We start from the raw sequence: 14,604 nt of genomic DNA, 5'->3' as shown, positions 1-14,604 counted from the left end.
GCCCACCCCTGCCCTAGTGTTAAACTGCAATTTAAGAAATTTTTCTTCTTCCACAGATAAAGGTGAAAAGACCTGCTGCATAAATCGTTTTAAACTGGAGGTCAACCATTCAAACTGAAATAACAATAATAAAGCACATGTTTGATTTAATGGGGACTTAAATGGCTTATGTTGTAGTAAAAGTTTGAATCTATTATCTGGATTTGACGCCTGGCAGAGTGCTATGTAAATGATTGCTGTGAAAGTTATTGAAAAAGTTGTGTGCCACTTTTTAAATTGCAAATTATTTTTTTTCAAAAGTTAGTAAACTGTTATCGAAAACATCTCAGACACACAAAAAAAGTCTCTTTGCTCACTCTGGCACATTTGCACCAGTGTTTATTCATGTGCATTATTAATGTCCTTGTTAAATAAACCAGTAAAAGTAATGACAGGCATTGCGTGAGTAACTGATAATGTATACTGTGTACTAATACACTAATATGTATACAGTTTCTCATTTACTGCTTTACTATAGGACAGGAAATTAAATAGAAGTTTGTTTTGTACAGCATTATTAAAATGTACTTATTTCATTTTCATTTATTAAAGGACACAAACATTTTTAATTACAGTGTTTGCAGAGAATTAGCCAATCGTTGCTTTTCATATAAGAATTTAATAAGTGCTAAAGGGAAGAATCTTGCATCCTGTCAGCAATGCTACTTACAGCTTCAAACTGCCTTTATAAAAAAATAAAAAATAAGAAAAAAGTAAAATGTCATGCACTTTTCTCCCATTAACAATGTCTTGCCGTGTGTATGTTTGCTTATGTCCATGTCCATTTGTGCATAAGTAAACAAAAGTTCAGTGACTCTCGCCCTTTGACCTGTTACCTGTACTTGTTAAGTGCTCTGTTTAGTCTTAGCTGAGCCATGGGGACAGAGCTGTGAAAGCAGTGAGCTTCAGCATGTACTAACAGTCTGGGTTCATCGGCGAGGCTGTTCAATCCATTTCACCGTGGGCTGACTTTAATGAGCCCTGCCAGGCTCCCGCAAACTCGCCACCTCTCGAGATGCACGCGAGACCAACACACACGCACATGCAAAGCCCTCAGCGGGACACTCCCTCGAGGGCGTGCTTAATGACGCTGTTCTGGTGCACCCCCGCTCACCCCTGACCCCGTGCCCTTTCTCCTCTACTTTCCTCCCTCCCTCCTTCTTTTCACCTTCTCCCTCTTCACAGATCCCAGAGGGGGCATCGCTGGCCATGAGCATGCAAGACAAGAAAGAGAACACCCTGGGGAGAGGTACGCCACCTTCAAACAAACCCACTCGCTGTCTCTTTGTCACACACTCGCCCACACTTGCATAAATACAACCACCCACTCCATCAGAGAACATGCTTACAGTAGCTGATCACGAGAACATGACACACTAATGTAAACACGCGTGAAACCCCACACCTTCGTGTCCCCAAAAGCACACATCTAAACACACTTGCACCTAATAAATCATAACACGTACTAATTCTACAACTTCATTCAGAGCCGCTTTTTCCACATTATAGATGTATTCCATTAGCGTGAGTCACCTTGGGGGGAAAATGTGACACAAGTTTGCCCATTGTCCAATCTCAGCCCAGAACAAAATGACTGCTATGGCTGTTGACAGATGAGTTTACATACATCCTTTAATGGCTTGTCCTTTCATTGTCTAAGGTCTACCTTACATAATCAGTACCAGACCAGAGCTTAGTTCTGCTCAGGCTGTGTCCATCAAAGCCTCTGTTCTCATTCATAATGGGCCAAAAATAGGCTTATGTGGACCAAACCTGGCTCCCGCTTCAAAGCATCAATGGGGTGTTATGAGCGTGTAGTGCTCCCTGGCTAATAGAAAACACTGTCCTGCCTGCCTGTGATCAGTGTTGAGGGTCTGGACTGAGGCCCGCTGGGCAGGAGCATCTCTAGCTATGAAGTCTGTAATGAGACCACACTTACTATGAGGGTGTTTGTGTGTGTGTATCTGCACAAATGCCTCTCTTTTGTCTTTGCCGGGGTGTGTACAGTAATTTACTGCATTTGTCTTTGTGCCTGTACTCGTGTTTGAACACTCTTCTACATGTGTCCTTGTACTCATATCTGTGTACACATGCTTGTGTACGAGCGTGTTTAGATCTATATATAAACAGAAAGGTTTAATGCTTTTTTCTCAGCGTTGGCCGAGCATTACCATCTCATTACACCGGCTCCAGAACCAATCACAGACTCTGTGTGTCTGTCTCCCCTAATCTCTCTCCTTTCTCTCTCCTTTCACTCGTAATCTTTCTCTTTCATTCTCTCAGACAGCTCCCGTCCTCGACTGGCCCACAGTCCACCTTAATCACTTTCTCCTTTTGCATGCACTCTATCTCTCTTGCAGCCCTGTCAATCTTCCCGGGTTTTTTTTTTTTTCTTCCTCCTATCTGTCAAACTCCCCTGTGTTACCGTATCCTCTTTATTCTGTCAGGTCTCCACCTTGCTGATTGCACATTGTTTCTTACTGTATGTTATTTATTTTCTGTTTCTCTCTCCTCAGTTAAAGATCTGGATACTGAGAAGTATGTACACTTGGTGAGTATCTCCTCATAGGCAATCAGAATGTTTCTGTGAGCTATGTCTAAGTTTATTACCCGAGCTTTTCCTCTGTGTGCCAGTGTTACTCAGCCCAGAGCAGGCCTGATGACAGAGAGAATGGGGGTGAATAGAGGTGAAAAGGAAAGCTGCTGAGAGGACATGACAGCACTAATGCCGCTTAAGCTCTTTTATAAACGTCAGCCAAGATATGGGCCCTTTGACTTTAGAATAATGAGTTCCTTGGATACAATTTGCCGGGTGAATAGTTAGTTTTGCAGGACAGTTCAGTAGTCATTTTTTGACACAAGTAGGTGGAATTTGACTGCTTCTTTCTTTCCGCTACCCCCATGTAGACTTGTATGAGCAAGTCCCAGACATGATGCTGTGCACGGCAACTGGAGGAAAACCATGAGAATTTCCCAAATCCCATCACTTCCCTATTTCTGTAAATTATTTAGAGCTTCAAAATACCCTTATGCGGATCATGTGTCTAATGCAAGAACCAGAAAATTCCCCTCTGGCATTTTGTACAGCAAAGACAGTGGTGCATTCATTCAGCTACTCATGTTGGGGTTCACTGCTTTGATCTATGTGCAGTTAATGTTTTTTTTTACTGGTTTTTTTTTCATAGGTGCTACCTCACGATGAGCTAATGGAGAACAAGAGGTCACACAGGCAGAGTCATCGCAAGAAAGTCCTGCCTGAAATCTACCTGACACGCCTGCTGTCTACAAAGGTAACTATAGTCAAGAGACCAAAAGCCAAAACAAAACACAAGTCATCTCTCTGTTCCATATTTTATTACCTGTATTTATTTCAGAAGCCACACAGAAATTCCTTCGTCGCATGAAACCATGTGTCTGCATATGTGTGAGCCGCATTTTATCTCTTCCTCCACAGGGAACTCTTCAGAAGTTCTTGGATGACCTCTTTCAGGCCATCCTCAGCATCCCTCCAGACCGCCCTCCTCTGGCTGTTAAATACTTTTTTGACTTCCTGGAGGAACAGGCTGACAAACGGGGCATCACAGACCCAGACACCCTGCACATTTGGAAGACCAACAGGTAGGCAACTAAACGGTCCGATTAAAATCCTCTTTGGTCAGCCTCTTTGTGCAAGTGCTTTTAACAGCTTATCTTGCTCTCTGTCTGTGCAGTTTACCGCTGCGGTTCTGGGTAAACATCCTGAAGAATCCTCAGTTTGTGTTTGACATTGATAAGACAGATCACATGGACGCATGTCTATCTGTCATCGCCCAGGCCTTCATCGATGCCTGCTCCATTTCTGACCTGCAACTAGGCAAAGTGAGTCTGTCACCATCTCTCTCTGTCAACGTCTCTTTCTTGTTTTCAAAGCTGCTTTTTGCAGTTCCTGTTTCCAGCATACAAACCCATATGAATACCAGTGGAAAAGTTTAAAGCTGGAAAAAAAAATCCCTACAAAACACAATTCTCAGAGAAAGTGATAAAAGTCTTCTATCTAAGTATATTTATTGACATTATTTGTGATGTTCTCTGTGTGTGTTTAAATTCATATATGGAAATAGATCCCCCCTGGGCTTCCTCTGCCTTCCTTGAAAACCTCTGATTTATCATACTGTATTTATCTGTCCATCAGCTCTATGTATCTACTGTATTTAACTAACACACACAAACCTCAGGTCCCACTGTGAACCTTCATCCCAAAGCCTTCAGACTGTCAGCCCCATCTACCTCCTTTCCTCATGTTATTTCAGCCCAGTCGGCTGATCCAAGGTCATGAGCACCAGGGATCTCTTTTTGTGCTGTGCGCCAATGTGTGTGCGCGCGTGTGTGTGCATTCGTCTATCTGTCTGTATATGTGTGCTTGCATGTCAATGTCCTCACTGCTCACAAATCCGTCTCATCCTTCAGACACCGTGACCCTGAGCACGCTCTGCTTCCTGTCTCTCTCTGACTGGCTTCCTCCCTGGAGGGAGCCGAGGACTCATCAAATAATGCTCCTCTTTCACAGAGAAACAGTCTGATTTATACACTTCAGGTCCGAGCCAAAAAGCGAGCGCATCCACAGCGCCAATATTCACATGTACTTGCGGGCAGATGTGTACCTATAGATGTAGAAACGAACACAAAACCTCCCAATATGACAGATTTTTCCATGGTGTCTCATTATTGTGTCACATCTGTCTGTGGAATCGCCAGGTTCAAGGATATGGCCACATTTTCTCCTGTAGGTTAAGGACGGTGGCCTGACACACCTCTATGCACGGTCGCCTGTTTGTGAATGTGCCTCAGGAATAGAGAGTGTAGGGTCTGGATTAGCAGGAGCCAGCAGGGGTGAGGGAGGGGTAGGAGACTAAGCATGGCTCGCTGTTTCCACAGAAACCCTCTTATCTGGCGAGATGCAGGACATAGAGGGCCATAGGGTCACAGGGGGGTTACCAGGCAGATGGGCGAGCAGCAGGAAGTGACCTTGTGGACAGGAAGAGAGAGGGTTCACTATCAGAAGGAGCAACTGTAGCCGGAGCCATCCAGTCCCTCAGCACATTAAACCACACAAACATGCAATAGGTGACACAAATAGCTCATGACACATAGAAATGCCAAGGTGTGTTGTAAGCACCTTCACTGATGCTGAAAGCTGTGGCTGTCCGTCACTTTTAACCCCGTCTTTTTCCCTGCCCTACTTTCTCCCTGTCCCGTTCTCTCTCTCACAGTAACACACACGCAACACAGACTCGCTCACAACAACAGCCACAACTGAAACCTGAACATGCCCACAGCCTTTTAGCCTCACTACTTCTCTTCCTGCTTGAATAAACACCAGTGTGAGAGCCTAAAGTGACTGTGGAGAGAGTTGTTTAGACTGGTTTGTTTCTTCCCTGGCTATAACTGTTTGAGTCTCCTTCTGTGCGCAAAGGAAACGGTTCCCTCCCTCCATTGTTTCACTTTAGACTGGTGTAGATAGGCTCATCAACAAATAACATCCAGTTTAATTAAACCGCCATTAGGGCAAAGTGGGAGAAGTGTTCATTTTATTCCAAGAGGAGGAAGCTCTTTTACTCAAATGTAGGGGAATGGAGTGAGGGGCATGATGTGAGACAATCCTTGGCCTGCCCATAAGCACTGACTGGACGAAGTGTCCTTAGAGTGTTTTATTGCAAATAAACACTGAAGCATATAAAAAAAATTTTAATCAGGTTTTAACAGAGGTTACATTTTTTGTGACTCATTCATCAATGAGAAGCATCGTAATTATGCGTAGGCCCACATCAAGATCCCAGAGTTCAGATGCTGACGGTGATGCAGTAGGGCCCAGCGGGTGGTTGATATAAAGTTTCACTTCTGTCTCCATGGATGAGGGGGAGGTGGGTTGCACAGCAGGAGGTACGAAAAGTCAGAAACACTGGATTGAAATGGTATTTAAAGCCGAGCAGCCAGAAAATGACGGGCTTGAGCAGAAACCTCATTGGCCAAGAATTGCAATATCACAACTTAAATGTAGGGAATTTGACAGCAGGGGAAAGCAGACTCGAAAAAATGGATCAGCAGGAAATAGCAGGCGTTTACCCATAAAATAATAAGGGCAGACTGTGAGTGAGCACATTGTCTTTGTTCGGCTCTTGTCAAAGCTTTATTACTGCTAGATTAGCATGAGAGCAGCACAGTTGAAAGGTGAAATGTATAATGATACAGATTTCAGAGTATATAGTAACCATAACTTTGAGTAAACGTAGTGAGACTAAGAAAGACAAATGTAGTAGTCTGGAAATCTAAAGCAGGCTAAAATGGCCACATAGCCTTAAGGTCAAAGCTGTTCCATTTTTATTTCACAACTCTGGATTTGCAAGGTGTTCTTAATGTCTGAGTACTCTGGCTAAAAGCTGCCATTTGTTTCCAGGACTCGCCTACCAACAAGCTGCTGTATGCCAAGGAGATCCCAGAGTATAAGAAGAGAGTGCAATGCTATTACCAGCAGATACAAGACATGCCACCCCTCAGCGAGCAGGAGATGAATGCTCACCTGGCTGAGGAGTCACGAGTAAGTGAAAGATTCCAAAAGTTTCTGTGTGTGAGTCATTTAGTTTCACAAAAGCCTGCAATCACAGGCCCGTTCTTATTTTTTTTTAAATGTAATCAAACATGTTGATATCGCTCCGGCAGAAATACAGAAATGAATTCAACACCAACCTGGCCTTGACAGAAATCTACAAATATGCCAAGAGATACAGAAACCAGGTAAGAGATATTCACAGTGCTTTTTCTGTGTTTGTGATCTCATATTTGGATTAGATGTTTTATTGTTGAAACAACAGCCCCTATTTGGCAGATGAAACATCTCAGTTGAGCCCACTTGCTGTATTAAGTTTCACAGATGGATATCGGAGCGTGACTCATCAGTAGGGAAGATCGCAGCCACGCTGACAGATGTCACATACTGTAGACACCTTCACAACCTGTCGTGTAATGCCTTAGTTGAAAACCTGCAGTATTTTGTTGTTTTTTTCCTGGTGTTATGTTTTAAGCGGGGAAAATACTCCGTGTGGAATATCTTCTTAGCAGCAGCCGCTATTCAGTCTGTCCAATCCTTTGTTTCCAGCCCACGGATACCTTTCACTTTAGGCAAACAGCGTGCTGTTTACCTTCTCTTTAATCACAACCCCATCTGCTTAATGACTGTTAAGGTGCCGCTTCGTATCTCATGCGTCGCGTTGAACTAGCCCTGTTCAAGCCCCTGCTGTACTCCCCCATGTTTCCTCGCTGCTGTGACTATTCTCTAGAGAGGCTTAGTCAGTGGTGACTGTGCTTTAATGGAGCACCCTCATGATAATACCGTTTAGCTGCTTTCCTCTGTCAAGCTACTGTACTGACGTGGGCCATGGGCTTAGACTCTGATTCAGGGAGCTCTTTGAATGGCCCCTGATTGCCTATTCTGTCGCCCCAGCTCAGTTCGCTCTGCCTGGTAGCACACTGCCGCTAAGAGCCCATAAATCCCACTGACACGGTGACAACTATTGGGCATGAAAAACAGAGCAGATGTGGATTTTGTAAATATGTGAAGAGCGAATGCTTTTGTGGTGTGGAGGCATGCATGAAGGCAGCAGAAGAGGCTGAAGTACTTCACTTGTTCCTCTGCTGCCTCTCCCTTTCACTTGTTCGACTTTCTATGTCTGGCTGGTTCTCTAAATCTCTCCAGAAAGATAGATGCATGAATGCTCGACAGCCACTGAAAGTCTCCTTTGTTGTGTGTTTCTTTTCTATCTCCCTCGGTCAGGTGGTGAACGCTCTGGAGTCGAACCCCACTGCACGTCGCACTCAGCTGCACCACAAGTTTGAGCAGGTCATTGCCCTTGTGGAGGACAACATCTATGAGTGCTGCAGTGAAGCCTGAACCTGCCAATATCTTCTGCTCACAATCTCTTCCTCCTGCTGCTAACTGCCTTTCTCCCACTTACGTGGTTACTTGGGAATGTCGGTCACAGGAGTTATCCGTCTTAAGTGTTATTATTCTTCAAGCAAACTGTTACCAGGATGGAAAGCGGCAGAGCAAAGGATTCAAACCTGCCTGTTAAGCATCATACATTTGCAAAGTATCCCTCCTTTCTTGTGGGGATGCCAAGAAATTTTCCCAAATATTAATCCATGAAACAGACGCAGTTCCGACTGGACTCTACTAAGCTTTAGAGGGAATGTGTGGGAGCTCAGAGATGGGGGTTTTGGGATGTCTTTACAGTTACTGGGACCTACAGTTCGCCCTGGTGGCAACCTTAACGCACTGAACCCTTTTCTGAAGGGAACAAGCCAATGATGCACTGTACTGTAATATAATGTCCATAGCAATATTTATAGATGTGTTATAATGCTTTCAAGTGGCCTGTTCATCAGGATTAGTAGGACCATGATAAACTCCTCTCATCTCCTAAAGCCTGCAACGTTCTCAGGTGTGATTGGTGAAGATGGGCGTTGGACTTTCATTGGTGCTTTCAACAATATGTCCCAATGTGCTTCGCAGGTTGATGACGGGTTGCGGAGGAGTGGGGCGACGAATATAAATGACTGAAATTTATGAAATCAAATGTAATGTAGTTCACTGGGAAGAGCTGCATCAGTATATAAGTGTTGATCTGTGTGCTTGTCAATGAATGGTAATCATGTTGGATTCTGATCAAATTTAAAAGAGAGAAATTTACATTTAAGAAAAAAAAAAGTGAGCTCAATATAATCAGAGGAGAGACTGTATTTGTGATGCCAAATGACTTGTCAGAGTTTGTGAAATAAATTACAGTATTTAGGATTTTAAAGTGTCTAGTAATGGCATTTATTATACTAATTCTCAGAGTGGTTCACTTCTAAATGCATTACAGCGCCACAGTGAATTTTAACATTTGAAAACCATTATGATTTGGCCTGCCACCTAAAAGCCCACAAGCTAGCATCTGGAACTTCTCAGAAATCCTTGTAAATGTTCTCATGAAGAAAACGAGTAAGGGGCAGGGGGGATCGTGCAGACATTTAGCTTTGTTTTTATTGCAGGACACAGAACAACTGCCACAAATCCGAGCCATTACAGTAATATTCCTGTTTCACCTTAATTCACACACTAGCATTCTGACATTCGCATACATAAACATCCAACTCACACATGTACAGACTCTTGCAGGAGGTCCATATTTCTTTACACTAATCATCTCAGACAATACCAAGAAGCTAACCTTCTCAGCTTGATCGACACGGCAACTAGAATAGAGTTAGAGAGACAAGAGTAGAGCTTAAAAACTCATCTGATTATCTAAACAGAGTAATTCCACTCATATAATTGACTGTTTAAAGCACGTTTTTGGATACATAATTAGCTGTGATAATTACTTACAGTTGGATTTTTACCCAGTTTGTGTGTTTTTGGAAAGTAGAGAGCTCATATGGTGCTCAGTTGGATGACCACCAAGTGGTCACCCCTTTGGATGCCAGGTTAAAATCTGTGAGACCAGCTGAACCCTCCATAATTAAATGGATTAAAAACACACATGCTGGTTTTTAAATGTGTCAGTCCCACTTGAAGGTGCAGTGGCGACACTGCAGAGAAGACAAAAGGAGAGGTAAGTCAAGAGGATTGGCTGATTGAAGGTAGTGCTGCTTGGCGGTGGTGGGTCCCCATCTGAGGCAGGCACAGATGGGACAGAAGAGGGTGAGAAAGGGAGCACAGGTCAAGCGGGGGCCACCTGGCTTGAAGAGACGGATGAAGTCTGAGTTTTGGAGACGGCGGCCTCATCTTCTCCAAATGGGTTCTTTCCACAGCACACCGTGGTGATCATGCAGTTTCTGAACTGGAGGTCACAAAAACAAATCACAATCAGAGTTATGACGCCTTCACGGGTTGTCAAACTCATTTTACGTCGCAAGGCCACATACAGCTCAATTTGATTTTTAGTGAGCCAGATCAGAAAAACTATTGCCTATAAAAATACACCTGCAAACTGTTTAAGTGTAAATAATTTAAATTTAAGTGTAACTACAAATTTAATCATTGAGGATTCAAAAGAAAAAAAAAGTGCAATTTGTGCAACAACACGGCGACAATACATCTCAGCCTTTATATGACAGAACTGCTTAAATCAAAAAAACCTATAAACACAGCACTTATGGCTTAAATTATGAAATAAAGGTTAAAAATGAAAGAAAAGACAATTACAGGTCATTATCTGCTGATTTGAATTTTTTTTTATTTGACTTTATTTTTTTTTTGTTTGGGACATAGTTAATTAGAAAAAACGAACTAACTATTGAAATGGCCTGTATTTGTATAGCGCTTTACACATTCAGTCATCCACCCATATTCACACACTGGTGATGGCAAGCTATATTGTAGCCACAGCTGCCCTGGGGCGCGAAGTGTCTTGCCCAAGGACACAGCGACCGAGACTATCCGAGCCGGGGCTCGAACCGGCAACCTTCCGATTACAAGACGAACTGCCAACTCTTGAGCCACGATCGCCCGTGTGAATTAGAGAAATGTTCTTAAATTTAGATTTAGTCTACTAGTCAAAGTAGAGATTACATTAGTGTACCCCTGTAGTTTCCAAGTTAACGATTTGTTAACCTGAAGTGAGCAATGAAATGAAGGATAAAGAAATGGAAACACTACTAGACAATTAAACCAAATCATTTGAAAATGGGCAAATCTGGTAGAATCACACACCTCTGGAAAAAAAAACACACAACCCCAACTGCTGGGAACAGGAAATTTGTTACTATATAAGCTAAAATTTACTATGTAAAGCGCTTCTCTGAAAAGTAACCACAGCTGTCAGACACATGAAGCCCACACAATTTCCTGCAAAAACTGTGTCAAAGTGAAAATGCGTTCGTGAAAATACTCTTGTACGTCATACCTGTCTGTTTAGCAGGATGTAGATGACTGGGTTGTACAGAGCGGCACTCTTGGCGAAGAAGGCGGGAGCAGTCATGAATACTGGCCCAAACTCAGTTCCCTGATTGGCAAAGATGTACCAAGCCACGCTGGCATAGGGCACCCAGCATACCAAAAAGGAGATCACCATGACAATGACCATGCGAGTCACTTCTTTCTCTGCCCTCTGGGTGGTTTCAGACTCCTGCTGCTGAGCTGCAGCCTGACAGACAGATTCAGGTTAACTTAAACCTCTAATCCGAATGTAAACAAAAGGCTTGAGCCCATCACGACTGCTGAACAAAACTGATTAGACCACCGAGATGACTAACACTGTTTATTTAGTTATGTTTTTTATGTTGTGGAAAAAACAAACGCATTATCCTATGGAAGCTCGTTTCCACCACTGAAGTAATTTCTTTTTTCCTGCCAGTCAGAATTTTGCAGCATTATTTCAAATATTCAAATTTTGAGATAATAACTTCAAGTTTTGTCTTAGCTCTACCGATCTCTCACTGACATGAGACACGTACTCTCTCCAAAAACAGATGAGAATTCATGCCTGTCACTTGTGAACGTGCACTAATTTCTTTGTCCACATGGGGGCAGCAAAGGTTGAATACGTTATTCAGAACAAGACTTTTTGGCATAGCTAGTGTGGAGGTTAAGAGTTAGCTAGGCATTAGCATTGTAATGCATTTTATTTATTGTTTTTGTACTGTTAGGTCTGTTCTTGGTCTGAACTAGCTACAAGCAGCACAAGCTTAAGCTGTAGGTTTCAATAGAGAAATCGTAATGGTTTTAAATTTATCTTTAACTTTGTCTGCATGAAAACTTACCTCAGGCTCACATCAGGCTAATGTAATTTAACATATGTAAAGATGCTCATATTTCACACGAATGTTGAATGATTAGATTTTAGGAGAGACTGTCTCTCACTACACTAACTATACATATCTTCCCCTTTAGATGCTTGGTTCTCCTTTTTGTTTAGCAGCTAATAACAAATAAAGTGTATTTGTAGTGTGTGGGAGGTGATGCTGAGTTTTGGGTCTTTTGCTAAAAACGTTGATATATTGACACAAAGTTGACATTGTGTTGACTGCAGTAGGCCAATCAGTGTAATAAATTATCATAATCTAGACTTGGTATAAGATGTCAGCCAAAGCATTATATTAAACATTGGCCTAGTGTTTTGCAGTTGGTGTATCCTTATCAAAAAACACACACGAGAAGCTATGAGAGTAGTAAGTGTACCAGATCATTAAAGCTGGGTCACGCAGCCAAAAACAGTCTCCCTGAAACTCCCTCTAAATCTCCCCAAAGCTGGGAGGAGCTGCAGATTCAGATAACAAAAATTCTCTGTAGGTTATAAGCAACCTATTTTAATCTGTTTCCACATGTTTAAACTACCATTTGACAGATGTACTAAAGAATGCTGATTATAGCCAATTTAAATGAAAATCTGCATTATAATTGTGTATAATCACTTATACATTATAAATGCTCTTATTCTATTATTAATAAAGGCATCAGGACGACACAGTGAGCAGGCAGACTGCCCTTTAGCCAGAGGACCTGGGTGTAAGCTGCCATGTTGGCAGGGATCTGCCCTCCTGAAGTGTCCTTGAGCCCCTAAATCCCTTACATCTCCAGAGACTCTGTGATGTGCAGTACCCCTTGTGAAAGGGAGCAAGGTGAAAATAATAATCAAAAAAACATAATAAAGTGGAATTTTTCTACAGGGCTAAACAATATATCAAGTCTTTGCTATTAATATTGCTTTGGCAGTGGCATTCCTACCGCTCGCACAGTGCAGAGGAGGCTAGTGTAGCAGAAGAAGATGATGAACAGGGGGATACAGAAGTGGAGGACAAACATATAGATGACGAACGAGGTGTTGTTGATCTCAGGCTTGGGAGTGTAGTAGTCAATCCCACAGGAACACTGCATTCCCTCTGGGATATACCTGCACAACACACAATAACTCAAAGACTTCGGCCAGCACCATTACACAGTATTTGTGCCACATGTGTGAGTTACACTAGTTTGCAGGTTTTAAAAACATAACTATAAAACTGCTTTACTGGGAAAATGGTCCTCAGAATATTAATCAAACAGAGTGTAGACACAGAAACTAACTGTACCGGGACCATCCAAAGAGAGGGGGAGCAGCACAGGTCAGGGCCATGACCCATGTGAAACCCAGGCCAGCCACGGCATGTTTTTCTCCAAAGCGGAAGTTGGTCATCGGCTTACAGACCACAATATAGCGCTCAATAGCCAAAACCACCAGAGACCAGAGAGCAATCTCTCCTAAAACATGAAAGAAAGCATGTATGTAAGTTTAAGTACAGTATCTCTACTGACATTAAACATGAAATAATAAAAGCAGTATATTAGATTCAAGTTTAAGTAATTAGACAAACTAATTTCCTATAAAAATGAACGACTTAATACATTCAAACCTATGAGAGTGACCCAAAAACTATAGCAAATTTAAAGTGTGACTTGTTTTGTTCTAAATCCACACAGAAAACACAGTTTACACAATTCTGACTCTTACCTCCTAATGTGGCAAAGAATCCTTCAATATTGCAGCCGCTGACACCTAAGACGAAATATCCATGCAGGGCCGTGTAGAGCGTGACCGTGAAGCCCCCAACTACCATAAAGAGGTCGGCCACCGCCAGGTTGAGCAGAACGTAGTTCAGCGGGGTCCTCAGCTTTTTGTGCTTGACAGTGACGTAGAGGGTGAGAAAGTTAATGGGGAAGGAAGAAATGATGAGGAACAGCATGTACGCTGCAAGAAGAGAGTACTTCCAGGGCTCAGCCAGGTAGTACTGAGGGTACTCAAATGGGCTGCGCACCACCCCAGTCTTGTTAGACATGGGTACATAGAAGTTGGGTCCTTCTGTGCCATTCATGGCTGCGGGTGTTGATGCCTTTTCTTCTTCTAAGACCTTAAAAGTGGATGAAACAATCTGTGCCTCTCTCTCTTTTTAGAATAAACTACTATGAGGGAGTCTTTTGGTGTAGTTGAAGTGGAAATGAGGGAGAAAGGATGGACGGTGGAATGGCTCTTGTAGAAGTAAGGTGTTCTCTGCAGCCCCCTGAGGAGGTGCGGCACCTTTTAAACAGGCTGGTCGGATTAGGGACTTGCAAAGAGTGAAGTGTTAGGGAAGATGGAATTAAGACACACAATGTGAGAGTCCCTCTCTCTCTCACAGACGCACACACAGATACACACACAATGGAGAAAACTCCAGAAATAGATATGCAGTATGTTAAGCAATTTCAAGGTGAGAGGTAACAGCCATGGTTATCCAAACCCCATCATTACTGTCATGCGCATCAGTGCTGCATCAGAATGAGATGAGAGAGTAGGAGGGAAAGGGAAGGAAACTAACTGTCTGTGATCTGAACCGTGCAGAGTAGACCAACTATAAATGAAATTTCTTGAGCGGTCCAACTTATTTGCATCTGTAAAAGCCTAATCCCTAACCAATGCATAATGCAGAGCTCAACTCATAGCCTTGAGTGAACTGCAATTAGAATCTGGGAGACACAAACACAAATCAAGAGGGGCAGTTATTGTCTTTGAAGGATTAAGAAAACTCGCAGTT

The 14,604-nt window shown here is 42.8% G+C and overlaps 2 protein-coding genes across 2 annotated transcripts in view; one reads left to right on the top strand and one right to left on the bottom strand.

The window, feature by feature from the left end:
- plxnd1 (plexin D1) overlaps positions 1 to 8,873 on the top strand; it is a 71,597-nt gene extending 62,724 nt beyond the window's left edge. The window contains exons 29-36 of the mRNA XM_085443855.1: positions 1,225 to 1,288; positions 2,556 to 2,590; positions 3,225 to 3,329; positions 3,494 to 3,657; positions 3,750 to 3,897; positions 6,473 to 6,613; positions 6,736 to 6,810; positions 7,847 to 8,873. Coding sequence (XP_085299981.1) covers positions 1,225 to 1,288; positions 2,556 to 2,590; positions 3,225 to 3,329; positions 3,494 to 3,657; positions 3,750 to 3,897; positions 6,473 to 6,613; positions 6,736 to 6,810; positions 7,847 to 7,963 — 849 coding nt within the window. The 3' untranslated portion in view covers positions 7,964 to 8,873. The remainder of the gene's footprint in view (positions 1 to 1,224; positions 1,289 to 2,555; positions 2,591 to 3,224; positions 3,330 to 3,493; positions 3,658 to 3,749; positions 3,898 to 6,472; positions 6,614 to 6,735; positions 6,811 to 7,846) is intronic.
- Positions 8,874 to 9,072: 199 nt separating this feature from the next.
- exorh (extra-ocular rhodopsin) lies at positions 9,073 to 14,538 on the bottom strand. The gene is made up of 5 exons (XM_085443862.1): positions 13,545 to 14,538; positions 13,126 to 13,294; positions 12,782 to 12,947; positions 10,962 to 11,201; positions 9,073 to 9,896 (listed from the first exon to the last, which is right to left on the bottom strand). Exons 1-5 carry the CDS (start codon positions 13,903 to 13,905, stop codon positions 9,777 to 9,779), a joined length of 1,056 nt encoding a protein of 351 aa, XP_085299988.1. The 5' UTR covers positions 13,906 to 14,538; the 3' UTR covers positions 9,073 to 9,776.
- Between the last annotated feature and the right edge of the window lie 66 nt (positions 14,539 to 14,604).

Source organism: Copadichromis virginalis, linkage group LG20 (genome assembly GCF_057382275.1).
Source record: "Copadichromis virginalis isolate Kocher_CV1m ecotype Utaka linkage group LG20, C_Virginalis_male_GT1.1, whole genome shotgun sequence".
In the NCBI taxonomy this organism is placed as follows: Eukaryota; Metazoa; Chordata; class Actinopteri; order Cichliformes; family Cichlidae; genus Copadichromis; species Copadichromis virginalis.
This window is presented reverse-complemented; position numbering and strand designations above follow the sequence as displayed.